We start from the raw sequence: 22556 nt of genomic DNA, 5'->3' as shown, positions 1-22556 counted from the left end.
ATGTTTTGGGGAAAAAAGACGTGAGTTTTCAAGAAAAAGGCAGAAATGCTGAAAACGCTGTAGTTTTCATGTTTGGCCACAAGTCGGCGCTGTCGTTTGTTGTTGAAATGAAACCGCTAGCTTAACCACCGCTGAACTAGTCACCTGGGTTTTGGAGCGATCCGCTCATACTCGGACCTGACGATTCCTCGTTTCCATGGAAACGGAGTGTTTTCAGAAAGTTGCGTTTCCTGTTGAGCACCGTTGTCGTGGAAACAGACTTCAGTGAAGCCCGACTGCATGTCTGAGGCGTTTTCCTGCTCCTGCAGAATAAATCCGGATCCGATCATTAAGTTATCGACGGGAATTGATTATAAAGCAGCTCACAACCTTTTACCACGGTCCTGAAAATCGCCCTGCTTCCATTATCTGCGTAATTTGTGGAGAATTTAAAACTCCTGTACTCCAGCTTCCTGCCAGCTCTATTGATTAAAGTCTGAAAGTGCAGGAATGTGCAGAAACCTTTAAAACAAGTCTCATTTGTGTGCGCGTGTTTTTGATCCGAACGCCGCGGATGTCTGCATCCTCCTTCTGTCCCGTGTCGACAGGTCACCCGGCGACTTTATTCCACGTTCAATAAACAAATTAGTTTCCTCTTTTACGACAAATTAAGGAAAGTAATGACTCCCGTTTCCTCCAGACTCGCTGAGAGAATCAGTCCACAGGCGTCCGGATGAGATTATTGCTCTGGACAGCTGCTAAATTGTTGCCGTCTCGTCCTGCATTTTCAGTATCGTCTGCGGGTTGAACCAGTCGGTGTATGTTCCTCCAAAACAAAAGCAGTTATTTCTCCCATTAAGCTTTTTGTGTCTTATTATATTGATCGCAGAGATCTGTCATTTTTAATAGTTTAATTGATTATTATAAGGAACGCAGTGCTTTTTAAGCTCCTGACGTCTCATTTATATCATTTAAATTTATTTCATTCTTTCCCTGAGTGCAAGGCGGCCGATCAGCAGCAGTGAACTGTGTTTGAATATTTGTCTTTCTTTTTATTTTCTGTTTAAAGTTGTGACTGAATCCCCCCACCCCCCTCCCATCTAAAATGGCACATTTGATTTCATTGTGAAATTTACGACGACAATAAAGCTCTGTAATTATCAGATCATGCCATTTTCACATCAACATAACGATCCGTCGTCCTGTCGCGCCGTTGGCTCGTTTGATGCCTTCTGTCATGCAGTTAAAATCAATCTGATTTGAGCCTTTGGAGTTTCAAACGGAGGGATCAAAAGATATTCGGGGTTTGAATCTGCGGTCTGAAACATCCTGGTCTCATTCTAATTCGTTGTTTTCCACTTCCTGTTGCCGCTGTCTTCCAGAAGGACGACGTGTTCAAGGCCGTCCCCACACCCCTGTCCCCGCCGCCGGCGCCGCCGGCCCCGGCCACACCGGGGACCCCCGCCACCCCGGCGGCGTCCTCGGCCTCACCGGAGACCCCCGTCACTCCCGGCAGCTCCATCTCCCCCTCCGCGATCGTCAAGCGCAAGACCGGTCAGTTCCCGATCCGCCGCGTTCCTTGTTCTCAAGACTAATCCCACTGGATTCGCCTTGAACTTTGACACCAGCGCGTGATTGATGGGTTTGTCGCCGCCAGGTATTTTACTTGATTACTTGTTAGCAGGAGCCTAATGGCTCCAAACACATTATTTTTCAGTGTTGGGGGGGGGGGTGGCAAACGAGACATTTATCACAAACCGAACGTGAGAAGTTTGTTCTCCGGCAGCAGCTGAGCGCGCTCCCCACCTTTTCCGCTCCATTCATCTCTGAGGTTTCTCCAGATTGACAACCTCAAGACTGCGGCGCGCCGCTCCGCTCGTCATTAATCTCATCTTCCCGAAGCACAAGTGCACTCCCCTCGAGTCTGCGGCGGCATTATTTTCCTGCATGTATTTGCATGGCGATAATAATATTATTACTGCTGCATTGTCTTGCAAGGCGCCGGTTCTGCTGACTGGGCTCTAATGAAAGCAGCCGAGCGTCTTGTCCTATTATTACAGCCCATTCTCTCTGTTTGGTTTTTCTTTTTTTTTTTTTTTGGTTTCTGGTAACTTTCTTGGAAAGAAGCATAAACATTCGTAGCTGGGATCGTCTCATGACCGTCGGTACAAACACACGTTCCCTGTTTTACGTGTGTCTGTGCATGAAGAAGAACAGACAGGTGGCCTGTCATGTGCACGTTTCTGTGCGTTTGCGCTGGTTCACGTCAGGAAAGTGGGGCTTGAAAAGCAGAATTTAAGCGACTCAGAGCTCCAGTTTTTTGTTTTCATTTGGGAGGCCCCTCCTCTCCCACTTTGTTTCCTTCATCCTCCTTCAGCGGCTCCTTCCTCTTCTCATCATCTCATTCTCTTTGTGTTTGATGACTGCAGTGTTTGCTTTCAGCAGTGGTGCGTCGCCACAATAAAAAGCCCCGCCGCCGCCGCCGCCGCTGCCGGAGACAACGGCACATTAAAGTAACTCTCTAATTTGACCAGAAATTGCATTCCTAATGTCCCGGGTTAATGCTCCCATTATAATATGCAGAAGAAAACCAGCTACCTGCGCTGCAGAGCCCCAGCGAGGAGCAGGACGGCGGCGGATGTGCCGCCCGAAACAAAACTTGCCCTCAGCAACGCTCCTGCATAAAATTAGAGAGGAAATTACCCCAGAACTGTAAAGCTGCGCTGCTGCATAATGTCTTTCAGGATGGAATTAATGTTTTCATCAGCAGAGTGTGTATCTGTGGCTCTTTTCTCTCCCCGTTGCCCCACATCGGCGGAGAGGCAGCAGACTTTTCAGCTCAATATTCTCTTTCTGTTTGATCACGGCGTGATTTCATTTGGGATGTCTTTTTTTTTTTTTTTTTTAATTCTTCCTTCCTTCCTCTCTTCCTCTGACTCATTCGCTTTCCTCATGTGTGCATGTGTGTGTGCACAGCGAGGAAGATGTTCCCAAAGAGGAAGCTGAGCGATGGCGACAGCCCCAAGGAGGCGGCGGCAGAAGAGGCCGGAGAGGAGCGGGGTCAGCAAAACAAGCGTCCCCGTGTGGAGGCGAGCGGCGCAGGTAGTTGGAGGACGGAGAAAACACTCCGGTTCAGGACGGCAGCTTCCCGCTGGTCGTCCTTTAGAGGCCGTCATCGGAAAGGCGAACATAAATTCACACTTTATGCTGGTTTGAAGTCACCAGTCAACCAAAAAAAAAAAACACGTTTTGAGACGGAGAGAGGAAATTACTCCCTCACAGCAGGAGTCTACTCCTGAAGGAGCGTGCCATGTTTCCACCAATCATCTCCCTCAAGGCTCTCGGTATCAATTAGTCATGATATATTTTCATCACAATACTCATCTTTATTCTAGACAACATTTTTTGGATGCATCTGAGAGAATCCTTCTGAAGCGTTCAGCAGAGCAGAGCTGAATGGATTGATTGGTGAGGAAGTCCCTGAGTTTTTGTCATGGTTTTTTTTTTTTTTTTTTTTCTTTTTAAACCAGCTTCTTGCTAAGCAGCTCACATCAGCTCCACTTCCCAGTCGTCGTTTGTGATTATGATCCAGAGTGTTGCGTTAATATGCCTCCCCCGCCTTCGGTTCCGGGCCTGCGAGCAGCGCCGCTCCGCGATACGGCTTCACTTTGACTCCTGTTCATTTTGTTTGGAAACTTTAGTCAGAGCGACTCTGACAAACAGCGAGCGGGGCGGGGGGGGGGGGGTTAACACCCGCCACCTGTCGCTCTCCCTCTCGGCGTCTCGCTAGGAGTGTGAAAATAGGTGCTAGCTTGAGTTTTCTCGCTGTTTTCCCCTCTCAGCCGGGGAAACGACCCCGTCTCGTCTCCTCTTCTCTCAAATTATCCAGCTAAGCATCACTCGTGCGGGTTGGATTCGCCACTCCAGCACCTTTTTTTTGGATGTGAAAATTAAAGCCTCACGTCCGGCTCTTCACCTGGCAGGTACCGCCGCCCCGGCGCTGCCAGTTCGTCAATAGTCATCTCTCTCCCACTCGGCTCGCCGCGGTGAAAAGGAAACCCTCAGAAATATAACCTGCGGCATTTACTGAAGGAGGCCGTTACGCTGAAAACTATCTTCAAACATGAGCTCTCACAAAAAAAAAAACAAAAAAACAACAAACAAAAACAGTAACGCCGCCGCTTTTTATCTCCTCCTTTTCTTTCTCACCTTGTGCAGGGAACAGCGAGGAGCCCATGGAGGAGGAAGCGAAGGGCGAGGAGGTTGAAAAGGCCGAGAGCCCCAACAAAGGGGAGGCAGAGAGGAGCGCTGAGGGGGCGGAAAAGAGAGACGGAGCCGCGGAGAAGGCCGGCGACGAGACGGAGCCCGGCCCTGCCAAGAGGGAAGCGGCTGAAAAGGACAGGCCGGACGGCCGAGGCAGCCCGAAAAGTCAAACGGCGAAAAAGCAGCAAGAAGCAAAAGAGCAGAAAGATAAGGAGCCGGCCAAGAAAGCCCCCATCAGCAGTTTCTTTGGTGAGGAGGAATTTGCATAGCTCTGTGCTTGCATAAAAGGAAAGGGGGGGAAAAAAAAAAAAGAAAGAAAAAGCAGGTTCTCTTAAATTGTGCTGTGCTTTTATCAGTTCACCAAGATGGCCAAAAAAAATAAAAAAAATTCTGCATCCCAGCCTCTGTCCCACCCTCACCTTTAGTCTGCAATTAATTCCCTTATTGCCTTTAACAGCTCCCAGGAAAGCGGCGGCGAAGACGGAGAAGAGCGAAGGCGAAAAGAAGAGCGACGACGAGAAGAAGAGCGACGACGAGAAGAAGAGCGCCGTGAGGAGGAAGTCGGAGGAGGAGAGCAAAGACACCAAAGGGTGAGACGAGTGGAAGACGCCACGTCCGACCCGGCGCTCGCCATCGCCGATATTTTAATTATTATTGACGCCGCGATCGATGAGGCTGCGAAAGAACCGCCGGGTGGTTTGGTAGGCGGAGGAGGAACCGGGACGATCAATATTCTCACCTCACATCTCCAAAGCTGTCCGATCGCTGGGGTTTCCGCTGATTGAATGCGTTGAGCACACCGGGACGCTCGGCGGCGAATGCAGAGGGAAATCTTAAGTTTAAAGCTAAAAAAAAAAAAGAAATCTACAGGTCGCAGTTCAAAGCTCTCCTCTAGAGCGCAGGAGAGGAAGCTGTTCTGCAGCTGCAGCCGAGCGAGCAGACAGAATCTTCATCATCTGTGTTTTGGAGCGAACTTCAGTTTTAATTATCTCGAAGCACACGCTCAGCCAAGACTCCAGTTGGAGCCAGAACAGGTGGAAAAAAAAAAAGAAAGAAAGTCTAAATGAGCTCATGTCAGACTTGCAGCACTGATTTAGAGATTTCTATGGATTTTCAAGGCCGGCGGTGGTGACAGTTTCTGGAACCATCTACTGGCTGAGGCCGATAGAAGAAAGAAGGGAAAAAGAAGATCCTGAATCTGAGTGAAAACAAGGCCAGGGCCGATTTTATTTATGTCAAGAACCTAGTTTGCAACTTCAGAACAAGTTTTCTGCATCCTCAGATGTTTTCTGGTTATGAGGAAGGTTGCAGGCCTGAGCATTGAACTGAACATCCTGCTCTGTTGTCCTGCTGTAAAAAAAAAACACTTTGTTTTAATGGTATCGATTCTCTTTTTTTCCAAATCGCCTTTTAGCTAAGAGATAGTGATAGGTTACAGATGCTGATATAGCGCCGGGGGAGGCGACTCGAACGTCACTGAGGACTCATTACTGGGCTTCTTCACAAGCTTGATGAAGACGTCAACATCAAACTGAGGTGTGCTGAAGCAGGGAGAGTGCAGGCATGTGTTGCACAGTAAACGCTAAACTTTTCTGAAAGGAAAATGCCAAAAAACATTGCATTTTCACTGAAAACATGGCGTCAGAAGGGCCTCATTGTGCAGTCGGGGTTCTTTTCACCCACCAAAGTGAATGCTGTGTGTGTGATGTTCATTTAAAATGCAGATAGTGGCTCATGGGCAGGTTTTGTTGCACATTCAGAGAATAGACACACACTTCAATCCGTGGTATCAGCACTGTTCACCTCTTTATGTTTGGTTCCAGCTCTACAAAAACCTCAGCTCTCCTCTTTAAAGACCCGCTGAGAGGTGTCAGAGTGCCTCTTTATTTCTGTTCATTCATGGATTTCCTATAAAAAAAAAAAAAAAAACCCACTTCAAAGTGCGCCGGGCTGTTGCTGGGATGTGATTGACGTTTCTGGAGTGAAGCGCGCCGGCTGGTCAGCTGTTCCCCCGAACCGACGCGAGGTTTCTGTCTGATGCAGGATTTATTGATCTGATTTACAGAAAGAATCTGCTGCGAAATAGGCGAAAACAATGAGAACATGCATAATTCAGCAAGGGTTTGAACGCCGGGGCTTTCAGCCAATCAGTGTCTCCGCTCATTAATGCCGTCATTAAATTCACGTTACCGCCTTCTTACGTAACGCGGCGCCTTCATTACGTATAAATAAACCAGTTTGTCACTTTGAGGTCACGTTAACGATTCCAGCCACCGACTATTTTTAGCCTCCGAACTGGAGGAGGGAGCAGGATGCATTTTTCATCCCCGTATTTATTATTTCATCGCCGCCTCGTGCGCGACGGTGAAGTGAAGGAGTGACAAAGGAAAGTTCCCAGCTGAGCTGCTTCTCCCCGCCGTTCAGGCCATTTCTCACGTCTTGCCTCAAAACAAAAGCTGTAAACCGTCCCGATCTGACTTTTTCCTCCCAAGCATAAATAATTCCAATATAACTGATGTGGGAGAGACTCGCTAATTAAAAGTGCCGAGCTTTTCCTTCCCCCTCTTCTCTGCGTCTCCTCAGCAGTGAACTTTGCAGCTTGTTGTGTAAGAAACCAGGAGGAAAACCACAAAATCTCCCCAAACGCTGATTATATTTCAAAGCGCCTCATTGTTATGATAAAACGCGGATGACTCTGTGTCTACAAAGAAACCGGAGCTGGCGCCGGCGCCTCCCAACAGCTGTCACCGCCGTTTAATAACACATCGGTTTCATTTCTGTCTTTCTCTCTCTCTCTCAGTGAATCCGCCTCGGTACCAACCGACTACGATCCGTCCAGGAGCGTCTACCATCCTGTGGACCACGCCTGCTGGAAGCACGGCCAGAAGTACGTCACACGAAAACTCTTCAGCTCGATCGCGTTTGCACCGACAACCTAATGAGGAGCTTATTGATGGGAGAAGGAGCGGAGCTCTTAATCCTGCAGATGAAGCCCTCCGTGGAGCTCCAGTCATTTTCCTGTTGACTGTTGCTCCGGCACGGCGGGGGGCAATTAAATGTCTTGAGGGGGCAATGTAGAAAACGGGCTCTCAGACTTCATTTATCCAGCACTTTACATCATAAAGACGTAATATCCTCACAATTTATTCGTATTATCAGCAGAATGTGTGATGTGCAACCAGGGAGGAGCGGAGGAAGAATTTCATTCATCTCTCTGTTTATTATCGCGGCTCTTTGCTCCGTCGAACGCCTCAATAAACCACTTTGGTGAAAGTTAGGCCCTTCGCCTACACAAACGATGCTTTGAGCCACTGAAGGTGCAACTTTTTGAAAATGGTCACACACACAGGGGAAATGGAGAAAAGAGGGTTTGACACACGGTTTGGTGGAAACGGTGCTTCAGTTATCTTTATTTACCAGCAGCACAACGTCGGATCGTCTTTGTCCCGACAGCAGGTGACATTCGGCCACTTTAAAGTCAAATCTAACAAATCGCGTCTCATTAAAGCCTGAAAGAGGAGCTAGAAGTGTCGGTTTGACTGGTAAATGTTCAGATCGTCTCGTAATCCATCATGTTTTCATAGTTTCCTCTTTAAACCGTCGCCGGTGTTTCTGCCCGTTGGGATCTTTCAGGCGCTCAGATTTCCTTTCCACAACCAGAAAAGCTGCTCGCTCGGTCATTCGCCGATTCTAAATCGCCCATAATTGTGTGTCTAAGCATGTCTGTGCATAAGTGAATGCGTAAATGTGGGAAGTCGACCAACGGCGGCGCGGCGGCCGAGACGAGCCGCAGCCCCCATTTAGCCCAAACTGGACATCAGAGGCAGGAAGATGGATGGACGGCATATTGCTCCCGAACTCCTAAATGTCTTCTTAAAATGATTTATGCCCACATAACCCGCTCCTGCCCACCTCTTCTACTGACATGGGAGGGAGAGGAAGCGGCGAGGGAGAAAGTTCATATGGTGATGAGCGATTCTCAGCATCTGGGTGAAATTGTGATCCGGGGGATTACCGGGATATATTAAGTTTTTTTTTTTTTTTTTTTAAACAGAAAAAAAAGAAGCCCTCAGAAGAGTGTGAGATTTTCTCAGCCCTGATACAATTCTCATTTTTCAATAATGTATCATTGGATGAAAAGATCAGTGAAGTTTTTGGATTATGGGAATCAAGCCGCTGCTTCAGCCAGGCTTTAGTGCGTTTCTTTTTCTTTCTTTTTTTTTTTTCTTTCTTTTCCCCCACGTCAAGCTGTCGAGTAGAATATAATCCCAAAATAAATCTAGAAATCACTTTCTGCTGCCCAGGCAGCGCTGACAGGCTTCATCAGGATGCCTGGTGATTGATCATGATGGATTATTCTTGCCCGGGTAATTGCAAAGCTTGAGATTCCTGTGTGGACAGGAAGTGCAATCGAATGTCAGGCTGTTTCTTTTTTTTTCTTTAACTTTATTTACAGTAGATTGGAGACGTTGTGCTTAAACCAGCAGAGATGACAGTTGTGATTGTGTACGTGGGTCCTTAAATTCCTGCTTCCTGCTTTTTTAAAGGTCAGCTGAGGTCAAGCACCGTGTGAAAGTGCACAGCAAATATTGATCATTCCATCACCCTGATCAGCAAGTGCGATCGATTTTCCATCTTTGGCTGATTATTCAGCCGCCAGGCTAAAGGCGGGGTAAACTTCGGACAGGGCAGTTCATGACGGGGCAAACGGACTCCCATTCACACCTCAGTCGTCTATTAACCCTGAACTCGGGTTTTCAGGCTGTGGGAGAAAGTCAGAGGAAATCCATTCCGTCTGCAACCCGCCTGAACGACATATGGAAATAAAGGCTTTTATCTCATTTTTATTCTCTCTGAACACATTTTCAAAATGACTGAGTGGAAATGACTCATAATGTCCCAAAAAGGTAAAAGAGATAAAACGGCTTTGGAAAATGGGAAAAGGTTTCATAAAATGTCTTGGAAAAGGACAATTATCCATAATGTTTAAGAGTCAAGTAGCTAAAATCTCTGTGCATTTCCACAGAAACTCAGTCGGAGTGTTTTTGAAAAGTTCCGCCTCTGGAGCCGTTTTCAGAAAGTTGTGTTTTCAGTGTTTCCGAGCTCCGTTGTCGTGTGAACCGACACCCAAAACATGATTAAACTTTTGCGTTTTCAGGTAGAAATGTGTAAATGAGTGGGATTTCATGCGTTTTTACTTATTCTGTACCCGGAACCAATCAGGGGATCGTCTCACTGTGAGGCGAGGCTGCCTAACCGCTTCACTCCCCCATCGCCGCGTTGGTTTTCAGACATTTTTCCTGTCATTTTGAATATACGGCGCAAACAAAAATCAAACGCCGAGTTGATTTATTTCCAAGTGTGAGCCGTGGAGCCTTTAAAGGCCTTAAAAATCCCGACGCCGCTCGGCTCCCTTCAGGACGCCTTTGTTCTTCGCTCGCTATTCCCCTGGTCGTTCCCGTCTCGCCATATGGAGCGGAGTCGATTTTTTTTTTTAGTTTGTCAACATGGCATCTGTAACCCGCGTCCTTCCACGCGGCGCCGGTGACCCCGAATCAAAGCCGCTCCCACTTGTCGCGCTAATTGCCGGGTTGCTCCGACCGGCCGGGTCGCCGACGGCGCGAAAATGTGTTGTTGGTGCCGATTGGCCCGTCTAACTGCTAACTCATCTCCCCGCCCCTCCAGAGTGCCGTACTTGGCGGTGGCCCGCACCTTTGAGAAGATCGAAGAGGACTCAGGCAGGTAAGAGTGCCATCTGGGGGTGGGGGAGGTTGGTGGGGACGCCTCTGAATCCCACAGGAAGCGCCGCGCTGTCTGGGAGGAAGCGATCGCAACACTTTCAAAGGGTTTCTACACAGCGAGGCATTTTTACAAAAGATTACAACCCAGGCAGGCTACCTGCTGGGAGTTTCTGGAATAATATTAGAGGAGAGCGTTCCAGGCAGGCAAAGTGAGACAATTGGATTAGTTTTTTTTTTTTTTTTTTCAGTAGTGCTGGAAACAAGAAGAAATTTTATAAACAGGAAACCTTCTAGGAACACTCGTGTGCGTTTTTCCACCATTTCCTCCATACTTGAGTTTTTTAATTCTTTTCCAACAATTTTGGAAGCCTTGATGATGGAGGAAAAAAAAAAAAACTGACTGGAAGCCAGAGAGAAATGTAGTTTTTTTGTAAGAAAATGCATGTTGAGTTTCGGCTTTGGGGGAATCTAAATCACACGTTTTAAATCACGACTTGGAACCGAAGTCTGCCAACATGCTCCGTTTTTAATCTTTAAGGGAAATGATCCTTCAATTACCCATCATTATCCTGGCCCGTTGTATCTCCGAGCCTCTCCAGCTCCCCGTTTCCGATTAAAACCTCCAGGCAGATCTCGTTTGGCCCCGCCGCAGTGTTTATAGGACGGCCTTAAAACTCGTTTAAGTCGTCCTCCTCGTCTCAAAGCAATCCCGCTGTTATTTCCCAGGCTGAGGAACATCGAGACGCTGGCGAACCTGTTCCGCTCCGTGCTGCTGCTCTCTCCAGGTAAATGCTGTTTTATCTCTCCCATAATGCATGCTGATACGGCGGCGGCGGCGGCCGGCTGCCAGCCGCTCCATCACGCAGACGCTGATGAAGCCAGGTTGCACATAAAAGTGGGAGGACGAGTCGCTTCATTGATGTGCTCACGTCTGTTCACCTGTGGGACCTTGGCTCTGAGTGTGTGTGTGTGTGTGTGTGTGTGTGTGTGTCTGTCTTGTAGTCTTGGTAGTTTTTATGTGTTTGAATGTTTACGTGCCAGATTTTGTAGGTTTGGTTGTGTATTTCCATATGTGTGCTTGAGTTTCTGTGTATGAGAATGTTTTCTTGTCTATAAGCGTGTGTGTGTGTGTGTGTGTGTGTGTGTGTGTGTGTGTGTGTGTGTGTGTGTGTGTGTGTGTGTGTGTGTGTGTGTGTGGTGTGTGTGTGTGTGTGTGTGTGTGTGTGTGTGTGTGTGTGTGTGTGTGTGTGTGTGTGTGTGTGTGTGTGTGTGTGTGTGTGTGTGTGTGTGTGTGTGTGTGTGTGTGTGTGTGTGTGTGTGTGTGTGTGTGTGTGTGTGTGTGTGTGTTCTCGTATTTCTATCCTTGTTGGGGCCAAATGTCCCCACAAGGATAGCAAAACGTGGAACGACGTGCCTTGTGGGGACCTTTTTCCGGTCCTAAGTAGGAGAAACAGTGTTTTCTTGACCATGTTGTTGTTACTGAAAAAAGTAAAAGTGCAAAAACATTTCTTTAGGGTTAGGCTTTGTTGTGGTGTGGGTTAGGGTTAGGGTAAGGGTCAGGGTTAGGGGCTAGACATGAATGGGAGTCAATGGACGGTCCCCACAAGGATAGAAATACAAGACTGTGTGTGTGTGTGTGTGTGTGTGTGTGTGTGTGTGTGTGTGTGTGTGTATCTCCATGTGTGAGTCTGTTTTAATGCTTTCATGACTGACTCGTCGATTGTTGTGTACTTCTATTCGCATCTCGGTGTTTCCATTCACGATTGTGTGTCTTTATTCGCTGTTTTTTTGTGTTTCTTCATGTGTGTGCCCATGTTGGAGTTCCATGCCCGTGTGTGTGTTTGGTTGTGTATTTCCTTTTTGAATCCCTGAATGTGTGTGTTTTTTTTTTTTTTAAGTGTGTTGATCTGAGCTTTCTTTTTTTTAACTTTGCGCTTTTTCATGTGTTGGGTGTGTTTTTCAGTTAGTGTGCATTCGGTTGTGTGTTTCCATTTATCTGAGTGATTGTGTGTACGTGTGAGTGAGATTGTGTGTTTCCACTTGTACACACATATCTAGTCCTTGTATTTTCGTCCTTGCTTGTGTAGATCGATTGGTGTGTCCATGTCTGAGTGTGTTATTTCATGATTGTGTGTGTTTGATCGTGTCTGCCCACTGTTGTGGTGTGTGTGTACGTGTGTGTGTAGCTGGCTGAGAATGCGAGCCCATGTTTTTGTCTATTCCCATTCCGTGTGTGTGGTTTTAGTTACCTGAAAATCTGTGTTTGAGTGCGTATCGGTGTGTGTTTGGCTGTGTCTCTATTTATACACTGATGTCTGAGTGTGTTTCAGTTGCTGTGTGGATTTGTGTCTTTCTGTGTCTGTGTGTGTGTGTATCCTGTGCATTTCCGTGACTGTTCCCATGTGTGCGTTTGCTCTCGTGGTTGTTTGGCTGTGTGTTTGAGTCGGTGTGTATTTCCATTTGTGTGTGTGTGTGTGTTGGAATCCACGTCCTCCAGCCTGTGATGTTATTTTCATTGGACGTGTCTAAACCTGCACTTCTGTGTTCCACTCCACGTTTTTTTTTTTTTCTTTTTATGTGTGCGATTGTTTCTTTGTGTCGGTGTCACTTTGCTCCGTAGTGTGTGTGTGTCTCCATCTGTGCGTCTCTCAGCTCGTATGTATCATCTCTTTTGACTGCGTGTGTGCGTGTGTGAGCTGTTTTCCGTGTGTTTGAAGCGTGACTGCAGCCGTCTCGGTGTGTGTGTGTGTGTGTGTGTCGTGTCTGTTTTTATTTTCGCGCCTGTGCTTTTCGTAGCCGGGCCTGTCTGTTCGGATCTCTATGTGTGCGTGTGTGTGTGTCGTGGGTAATAAAAGGCCTTGCTGCCTTGCTCCTCTCCCCAGACGACCTGCTGTGCTGTGTGTACCTGTGTCTGAACCAGCTGGGCCCGGCCTACCTCGGGATGGAGCTCGGCGTCGGCGAGACGGTGCTGATGAAAGCCGTCGCTCAAGCAACCGGTAATGGACACGCGCACGCACGCCGCGCCCGACCGCCGCCGCCACCGCCGCCGCCCATCTCCGCTCATCAGGCCGCTGTTTACCGTCTCGCTCTTGTTTCCAGGGCGACAATTGGACAAAATCAAAGCGGAGGCGCAGGAGAAGGGGGACCTGGGCCTGGTGGCCGAGAGCTCCCGTAGCAACCAGCGCACGATGTTTCAGCCCGCCAGCCTGACGGCAGGGGGCGTGTTCAGGAAATTGAAGGAGATTGCCAGCATGAGCGGGAACTCGGTGAGCCGCAGAACAACATTTCCATTAGGGGCAGCGCAGTCCGGGGAAAATATTGTTTCCCTCCATTTGGCTGGCAGGATTGGGGTCAGCGAGGGAAAAGAAAGGAAATGTTAATGTAATTGTGTATCGAACAAGAACTTATTAGTTTATTTGCGGGCTTCAGTGGGAAGAGGTTAATTTTTTCAGCCTTTGAATGAGTTGTAACCCACCTTGAATCTCCGTGCAATTAGTTTCCCTTTCCTTCCCACTGCTGCAGAGCATTTTTTTTTTTTTTTTTCCTGTTTCTTTCTTTTTTTTTTTCCCCCTATCTTCATACATTCTGGATTGAACATGGAGTTTGTACTCGCTGGTGACCCCGGTCTTTATGCATTCTGTCTCTTCTCGCTCTTCTTCTGTGAATCTCAATTTCCTCCTGCCTGCCTCAGGCCATGAATAAGAAAATCGACATCATCAAAGGCCTCTTTGTGGCATGCCGCTTTTCAGAGGCCCGCTACATAGTCAGGTAAAATAAGGCTCTCACACACACACACACACACACATACACACAGGCTCTGCTGTTTGTGTGACCACAGGCATCTGAACGTTTATAGAAACACACACACACAATTTCCTGCAACTTCAAACCTCCTCACACGTGTGTGCTTGAAGTGTGTAGCGCTCGCCAGGGGGCGGCGGCAACAACGGCGGCAGTTGATCCGGGTGGTTTTGATTGACAGGTCTCTGGCCGGAAAGCTGCGGATCGGTCTGGCCGAGCAGAGCGTCCTGTCGGCGCTGAGCCAGGCCGTCTGCTTGACTCCGCCCGGACAAGGTAATGTCAGAGGACGGGTGTTCACACTGGCCGTTAAACCCCACCCTTTCAGTGCGAGCGATAGTAACACGGTCTTTGACAAATTTACAACAAGGAGGCTAAACGTGTGGATTGCCACACGGGTTTTGAGTGCGACCACGCAGCGCTGCCTCTGATAAAATCTGGTTTCCGTATCAGATCGTGTGAAATGGGTCGGAGCAGTGACCGTCTCCTGAATACTCAGAATTCCGGTGCGTCGTCCGCCTGCAGCTTTCTTATGTTCTGAAACTGCAGCAAAGGACAAACAACCTTAAGCACAAGATGAAAAGAGGGAAAAACGTGTATTTCTCATCAACATTCTTCCTAAATTGGACGTGATGCATGGAGTTTGAATTCCGGAACGTGATTTGAGCGACACGGCGTCATTCAGTCATTTGGAATTATTTGTTTAAGTCTCTGAGATCCAACAAGCTTCTGCACTCGGAGAGATTTTGTTTTGGCTCAGATGGAAGAAAAGACGTCCTTGATTGTGTTATTATATGGTACAGTATAAAACATTCCTGAGGAGGTGAAATTCACTTCCATGCCGACTTCCTGCACATTAACGCTACAAGAGCATCTCATTTTCTTTTTTCGTTTTATTTATTTCTTTCCTGAAGCAGCAGCGCATTTAGATGACTTACAGCAGGGGTGCCCACACTTTTTTTTTTGTGTGTGTTTGCAAGCTACTTCAAAAATAATAATAAAGTCATATAAGCAGTCATATTCCTGCTTCCTCAAGCCGAGATGGAGATTTTGGGACTTCTGTTCATTTGTAAGCATTGCAAGCTCAAACCCGGCAGGTCTATTAGCTAATTAAAAAAAGATTTACAGAGTGTTTAGCTATTTGCTCGCCGCTCGTTTGAATCAGACTCTGTAGCCGCGCGGTTTTCAGGAGATTAAATATTCAAACAGAACTTCCCGAACCGCCGACTGCTGGCATCTTGATGAACTCGCCAAGCTGCAAACAGGATGACTCCTGCAACAAGTACGGCACTTTTTAGCATCTTCCGCAAGAAGCTGCAACTCCACGGATCGTCAGTTGCCGTGGAAACCACCACATCAACAACAGCTCCTGCTTCAACTCCATTCTATTCCGCTATCCTGTGACAGTCATGCGCAACACTGCTGGGGTAATTAGTGATTAAACAAACAGAACCCACTCGGGGCGTGCTAGCTCGATCTTTATCAGCTTTACTGTGTAAACAGACGTCATTTTCAAAACTTTGAGTGGGAATGAGATTCTTCACTGAAGCGAAAATGCGAAAACCGACACGTTGTCACTTGAAACATTGTATTTTTTGCACTGAAACTCGGCTAAAATTGCAGCGAATTAATTATCTCTGCCTCTCCGATCACATACCTGATTTTAATCATGCTGATTGCAGTCAAACTTTTAACACTGGTCTAAAAAAGGCGCGATGCATATTTTTCACACGTCAAAAGTTTCTCAGTGGCATGATAAATTCATTCACACAGATGTGAAGTAAACATCCACATGTGGAAGTGGCAGGAAGAGAACGTGCTGAAGCAGGTGATAGTTTGATTTATTTATAAATCACTTGTTGAATCGGTGTTAAAACAGTTATAATGAGACTCGGATCATTTAATACGCTGACCGATTTATGGCCGCGCTCTCCTTCAAAGCTACGAACGGGCGTTTTAGAGGAGGAGGTTCTGACAGCTCGCGTCTCGACGCTTCCTCTCGGCTCTGATCTGACCTGAATCACCAGTGGCACAGCTGCCGAATTAAAATGATGGAAATCCGAAACTTATTAAGATGCGTTGCTTAGTCACGGCTGGAGGTGAGCTTTAATAAGAGTCAATTAGACCAGAGGCTCTGTGGGAACATTTGCATTGATCTGTGGTGTGGTCAGGAAATGTTTTTCTTCGCATTTTTCATATATATATATATATATATATATATATATATATATATATATATATATATTTTTTTTTAGCCATTATTTAATCAGGCGGGTCAGCTTGGAGTTTATTTTTTAATACTTAAGTGGGTTTATCATCATGAATAATTAATTGTAATCATTTATAATTAAGTTATATTTTAAATGCGCCGCAATTATTAATGTCGGATGTGAAAACTGTTTTTTTTATTTGCCAATTTCGAGCACCGAGACGCCGAAATTACATCATGGGCTAAAGCGCTCATTGTAGAAATGAGAAAAACAGCCGAGCGGCGCTCGACACCAGTAATTCCTGTAAGTCTTGTGTGTTTCTCAGCCTTTTGAAGTGTCTGTGAACTTCCGTCCGGCCAATATTCAAGTCATACAAATGTTCAAACACTTACACAGATCTGTTTGAAATGTATTTTTTTTCCCCCCCTCCCTCTTTATAGGTTTCCCCCCCGCTGAGATTGACGCCGGGAAGGGGATGAGCGCCGAGAGCAGGCGGGCCTGGATCGAAGAGAAGAGCCTAATTCTCAAACAGACTTACTGGTAACTGAAGACTGAGCAGACCCCCCCCCCCCCCCCCCCCCCGGGGTTCCTCCTGGAGTCTCTCCTCGGCTCCGCGACACTGCCTCATCCCCCTTAAGCCCCGTCCCGCGTTCCCCCCTGGCTTTCTTTTTTTTTGGCAGATATTGATTTATTTGTTGTTTTTCTTCCCAAACCGCCCCGTCTGCCCCCCCCCCCCCCCCGCCCGCCCCCCTTTCAAGCGAGATGCCCAATTACGACATCCTCATCCCGGTCCTGCTGAAAGAGGGCATAGACCAGCTGCCCAATCACTGCAAGCTCACTCCAGGTAAGCACCCAATCAAGACTCCGGAAGGTGAGAGAAAGCCCCACCCCCACCCCCAAACGGCGCTCTCATCGATCCGCCAGAAGAGGCGATTCAGTTATTTTAGTTGACTCATTTATCACAGAGAGATAAAAGATGTGGATAAACTCAGGATTAGCTCCAATTACGCTGCTGTGGGGCCATTTGTGATCAGGAGCGTTGGCACTAAGGTAGCCGACTAATACCCGCCGCCATCTGAACGGGCTAAATTGGGAAGCTAAATTGGCCGTAGCTGGTCAGTTCGACGAATCTCGCCGCTCTTTTGGCAGGTAAACAATCGTTACTCAGAGTGGAGGAAGTTAAACAGCAAGGCGAATTTTTTTTTTTTTTTTTTTTTTTTTTTTTGTGATAGTCGTGGCCAATTTGGACAAAATGTATTAGTCGTCTGGACTCCGTGAGCTTTAATTAAAGGAATTTGTTTGGTATATTTCGTTATATCTCCCCTCCGCTGCTTTTGAAGCTTAACTTAGCCGCGCAGCTCGAGGGGGTGTGAGTCACACAACTTTTAATATTAAGGCCAAATCGGAGCAGCAACAAACACATTTCAACTCGGGCTTTTGTCGCTCAAAACACTCGTGGGTGTGAAACGCCGATGCGTCATGTGGGAATGCGTCGTCGGCCCCAATTTCACTCCGTTCGTTTATTTAAATTCCTCCTTGCTAACTGACCTGAGATCTGCCTCGTCGGCTGCCAAACACACACGAGTGTATCTTCCGTGTTTTCCCCCCTGCAGGCGTCCCGCTCAGGCCCATGCTGGCTCATCCCACCAAGGGCGTCGGCGAGGTGATGAAGAGGTTCGACGAGGCGGCGTTCACCTGCGAGTACAAGTACGACGGCGAGCGCGCGCAGGTGCGTCCGTCCCCGTTGCGTCTCACTCGCCCGCTGCTGGATTTCAGCAAGCGAACGCCTTTCCGCTGTGTTCTTTGAGTTCGAGGTATTTTTGCTGTTTGCGTGCACGCTCCTGCCTTTTCTTTCAAGATAAACAGCGGCGCTGCTTCGAACCTGGGCCTGTGGGCACGGCAAGGAGGGGGTGGTGGGAGGAGAGAGAGAGAGAGAGAGAGGGAGAGAAACACACAACAGGAGACGTCGGTGGGAATGAGGAAATTCTGAGAGAGAGACATGAAGCCAGAGATTGTAATGTAAACCCCTCCAGCTGTATTGTTAATTTTGGACAGTCATGCCAATAAAGTGCCTTTGAACTGAGTTGAATTGAGAAGAGAGAGAGAGAGAGAGGGAGAGAGAGAGAGCGGAGCCGGGGAGGGAGTCGCAGAAACAGAGAGGACGGGATGGATTCAGAGCGAGCGAGCCCCTGTGACGTCCTCCTCCTCCTCCTCCTCCGTCTCGTCTGTCTTCTCTCCCTGTGGCCTCACTGCAGTGGACTTTACCCCAAACGGCCAGCAGAGGGACTCGCGACACACCACTCAATTAACCGCCACCCCCACCTCTCTCTGGGTGTGTGTGTGTGTATGTGTGTGTGTTGTGAGCAGTCACAGGAGAGCCAGAATCTGCCTGCATGACAGCCCATGAATCAAAATACTCTGCTTTTAAAAAAAAAAAGAAAAAAGTTTGATTTTTTTGCAAGTTTCTATACGTGCGATAAGTGATGAAGAAAGACAAAGAAACTGTAAATGAGCAATCGGTTCATCGCAGCCGGGCTGGAAGTTGAAAACATTCCATCATCGTGGAGTCAAACACGTCTTGGATTCATGACACGAGCGGCCGGCCGGCCGGCCGGACGAGCTGCTGGAACAGGACCAGCTCCAATCGTAACGTTTGCATGTTTGGTTATTAATGAGCTCCAGCTGCTCGGTGCGAGATTGTTTATGGAGCTCCCAAAATCCGAACGCACGCTCCTCTGTAACCGTGACTCACAAAGCAGCCTCAGACGGGTTTGTTCTCCTCACTCGCCGTACACAGCAGCAGCCATGTGGCAGCAGCATGGAGAATATTAACGTCTGCATTCCAGTGATGTATCGAGGAGGATCCATGCGGGGGGAGGGGGGTTATCTGCCTGATAATGGGCTGACCCAACGTGTTTTTGCGCCGAGTTATGTCATAACAGGAGCCGAGACAGAATCTGGGACGCCTCAGAAGATCTCAGGGAAAGAAAAAAAAACCAGAAAGGATGACAGGATTGTCTGCTGCTCTCACCCACGCCGATTCCCTCTGAAATAATTCACAGCCATTGATTATCTGATGAAGGAGAAGCTCCTAACTGTGATTCCTCCATGAGAAATGCACAGATTTTATAGTTTCACCTTGAGAAATATGAGGTTGTTTTTTCTTTTTCTTTTCTTGGAACATCAAACAAACTAAATATTAAAGTCGGCTGGCGAAAGAAGCGGCGCTCTGACGCCGCATCTCCACGAGATGCAGCGTCTCCGCCGTGGTATCGAACCGGGGGTCGGCGAGGGTCTGGAAAGCGCCCGGAGCCCAATACACAATCGCTGCAACTAATTATGTGCATAAAACAGAAAAATGGAGCCGGCGGGTGCGCGGCGATGCGCGCTGGTAAATTGCGAGGCGTTGCGCCGCCTGTGCGGACGGCCGCATTGATTAGAAGTGAGCGAGTCTGTTCCGTCAGACTGAACCGCTTTGTGTGGGAATCGAGGACCAGAGGTCGGCATCGAGGGGGGAGTCTTTACCTGCTCATCTCGACATTTCGTTGACCCATCAACCCATCTAGAAATCAACCGCAAGATTAATTTTTAGTTGCAGCCTCAGACGTCGCACCGCCGAGTGGCCGCGAATGCTTTATTCTTCCAGGGAACGGCGTTTACGGCCAGAAACCGTCAGCGTGCGACTTAGCGATTACCAATACACATCACACAAAGTCATGAAAGGAGGCGAGCCGCCGCTGGCTTGAGTCCAGCCCGCTATCTCTCTCCCTCGCCGCCAAGTCGCTCAAAGTATTTCATCCCGGTTGATCACAGACGGACTCGGCGTCCGCCGTGCCGCCCGGGCCGAGCTTGTTCTTCCTGCGCCGTCCTGAAAGCGAGCGGCGGCGGTCATTACGCCCGTTCCACGGGAAACGGCGATAGTTTGAGAGACGGTCTGATCTTCATGTGCACTGGGAATATATCCCACCCACACGCGCGCGCGCGTGTCTTGTCGTGTCAGCTGTTTGCATAGTTTCCGTCTCATGTAGGATTTAATCACGATCATATAAGAGCCTGTTTACTCACAGTTTCAAGTGAGGAACCGTCATTTCGTTTCAGAAAAAAATTCACGTTTTAATGATTGTCCATCTAGTGGTGAATGTGCAGCAGCAGCATTTCCCACCGTTGCTATGGCGACGGAGTCGGAACGTTTTCAAAAAGTCATGAATCCAGTGGCTCCGAGTTCTGTTGTGTCAACAAACCCCAAAGTGTAACTAAAGTTTCCTATTTTCACTTGAAAATGTATTAAATTAGTGGGAATATTAAAAATCCTAATTTGATATGGACAAGAATGGTTTATCTCAGCGCTGAATATTCGACTCTGACTATAAGACAAGCTTTTTCCGGCCCTTCTTCCTAATTCAGTGCGATCCGCAGCAAAAATGTGGGTATTTAATCACATTTGCGTCTCCAGCTGGACCCTTTCCCATTCTGAGGGTTTTTATCCTGATTGTTTCTGGGGCTTAATGCACATCAAGCCTCCCCGGAGCCTTTTGACTTCTGACTCCTTTAAATGAACAAGTGTCTGCAGCGGCGGCGTGAGAATATCCATCAGTCATGACTCTTTTAAAGCAAATAATGAATCTGTCCGCCAAACCTCCAACCCGCTGATTTAAATGCCCGAGGTCAGAGAGGTCTGACTGTGAAGAGCAGCGGTGTCAGACGTGTTTTAGTTCAGGGACCCGGTTTCATCTGGAGTGGGTGAAATAGTGACAATTAAAGTTGAACTTGAATTTGGATTTGTTGTGATGATTTAAAAAAAAAAAAAAAAAAGTGGTTTGTGGGGCCGGATTGAAGCCTCCTGCGGGCCAGTTTTGGCCCACGGGTGTTATGTTTGACACCCCTGCCTTTGAGTTGAATGAACCAACTTTCATTTTTTGTTTTCTCCCACAGATTCACATTCTGGAGAGCGGCGAAGTCCGGATATTCAGCCGCAACCAGGAAGACAACACCAGCAAATACCCCGATATCATCGCTCGCATCCCCAAGGTGAAACCCCCGGGAGGGAGCCCAGTGTCTACTGGGTTTTTTTTTTTTTTTTCTTCCTATCTTTTTTTTTTTTTTACACCTGCGTGTCAGAACAGCTGAACATATTAATTTCTCCTCCATCTTGTCTTTCTTCCATCTGTCTGAGTGTCATACCTCCTCCTCACCTCCGCCGCCTTCATTCAGAGCTACTTCCTCCACCTGAGCGATCTGTAAACTCGCTGCGGTTGAACTTTTTCCTTTGCAGCTGTGCGCGGCCCGTGCCAGATGAGCCGGGATGGGCCGGCGCGGCGAGTCGGGGGGAGACCGCCGCTTACCTGCGGCTCGGGCATTTGGCCGGAGGTCATCGCCGGAGCGCCGTGAGCCCCGCCGAGTGTGTTTTTCTGCCCGAGTCGGAGCGGCGGATAAATCTGCATCCGTCTCGCTTCGCTCCGCTCCGGCTTGCGAGACGTTTCGGGTACACAAGCCTCGCCGAGACATCAATAACGTTAAAATAAACTCCCATCTGGTCCGCTCTAATCGGCCCAGATTATTGGATCAGATAAATTCCCAGAATATCGCTAATGGGTTCCTTGGTGAGACTTCATGAGGACATGATTCGGAGCTGGAGCTTGTCGGGGGACACAGGTGCTTCAGGTTTTGGACGATGGTTAATAAATGGATCAACTCGTGTTATTCGTCCATCTTTTCAGCTGCTATAAACAGTTAATTCTGATTAGATTCCGATTTTCCCGTCACGATGCCATGCGGGGAAATAACCCCTCCCTCTGCTGGTGGAGCGCCGCCTGACTGATGCACTGGATAAATTCAGTATTATATGAAAAACCACAGCATCAGCTACTTGATGCTAACTTCAACAACACATCCAACCAAACGTAGTCTCGACTTGTGTTTGAAACTTCAACGGCATTTCTACAAGCCGTAATGTCACCGGTGGATTCATTTATCCTGTTTATAGGCGTGAGCCTGCAGAAACATGTTAAACTCACTTGAGGGACTTTATACCGTCTGAAATTCAGGACTGACGCTGGATTTGGAGAAATACACTTCGAATAAAATGTTGTCGGACCTCTGACACCTCTGTGAAATTGTGGAAAAACTCTATAATGTGGGACTTTTAGAGGTGGTCGCGCTTTGTGATGCACTTTGTCACGTTGTCCCTTATTAAACTCCATTTTCCCCGGTCCCTCTGGGGTGAGGCGGAGCGGAGCAGGGTTCACATTATTTTCCTGCTCTCATCAGGGGAGAAACCCCACCGACTCTCCTGCAGGTGTCCGGTCCTCTCAGACTAATCAGCACCTCGCCTTAAACTGATTGGCTCAACTCTATGTGTGGCTTTAAAAGAAAAAAAGAAAAAAAGGTCCAGACGTGTTCAGAATAATTTAGGAGTTTCATGGTGATCGGGGTTTCTTCTTGCTTCCAATCTCCTCTGTCGGAGAATCTCAGACCTGTTTATTTCCGGCTTTATGTTGAAAGGTGGGACTTTATCAGACCTTTTCACAGCTGGCATCTCGACACCTGATCGCGAAGAGAAGCTTCC

General features: G+C 47.9%; 1 protein-coding gene across 3 annotated transcripts in view; it reads left to right on the top strand.

The window, feature by feature from the left end:
• Window positions 1-22556, top strand: part of lig1 (ligase I, DNA, ATP-dependent) — a 53158-nt gene that overhangs the window by 3587 nt on the left and 27015 nt on the right. Inside the window, exons 4-18 of one of the 3 annotated variants that reach the window (XM_030115680.1) lie at window positions 1365-1533; window positions 2956-3081; window positions 4198-4491; window positions 4700-4832; window positions 7043-7129; window positions 9928-9984; window positions 10710-10768; window positions 12866-12979; window positions 13083-13249; window positions 13675-13751; window positions 13966-14057; window positions 16432-16531; window positions 16750-16835; window positions 17605-17720; window positions 20924-21019. In XM_030115680.1, the coding sequence (XP_029971540.1) occupies window positions 1365-1533; window positions 2956-3081; window positions 4198-4491; window positions 4700-4832; window positions 7043-7129; window positions 9928-9984; window positions 10710-10768; window positions 12866-12979; window positions 13083-13249; window positions 13675-13751; window positions 13966-14057; window positions 16432-16531; window positions 16750-16835; window positions 17605-17720; window positions 20924-21019 (1773 nt within the window). Of the gene's footprint in view, window positions 1-1361; window positions 1534-2955; window positions 3082-4197; window positions 4492-4699; window positions 4833-7042; window positions 7130-9927; window positions 9985-10709; window positions 10769-12865; window positions 12980-13082; window positions 13250-13674; window positions 13752-13965; window positions 14058-16431; window positions 16532-16749; window positions 16836-17604; window positions 17721-20923; window positions 21020-22556 lie in introns of all 3 variants that reach the window. The other 2 variants (XM_030115678.1, XM_030115681.1) reach the window with 2 other exon arrangements.

The sequence above is a fragment of the Salarias fasciatus genome, chromosome 18, assembly GCF_902148845.1.
Source record: "Salarias fasciatus chromosome 18, fSalaFa1.1, whole genome shotgun sequence".
In the NCBI taxonomy this organism is placed as follows: Eukaryota; Metazoa; Chordata; class Actinopteri; order Blenniiformes; family Blenniidae; genus Salarias; species Salarias fasciatus.
The sequence above is the reverse complement of the archived record's forward strand: the minus strand, read 5'-3'. Positions and strand labels throughout refer to the sequence as shown.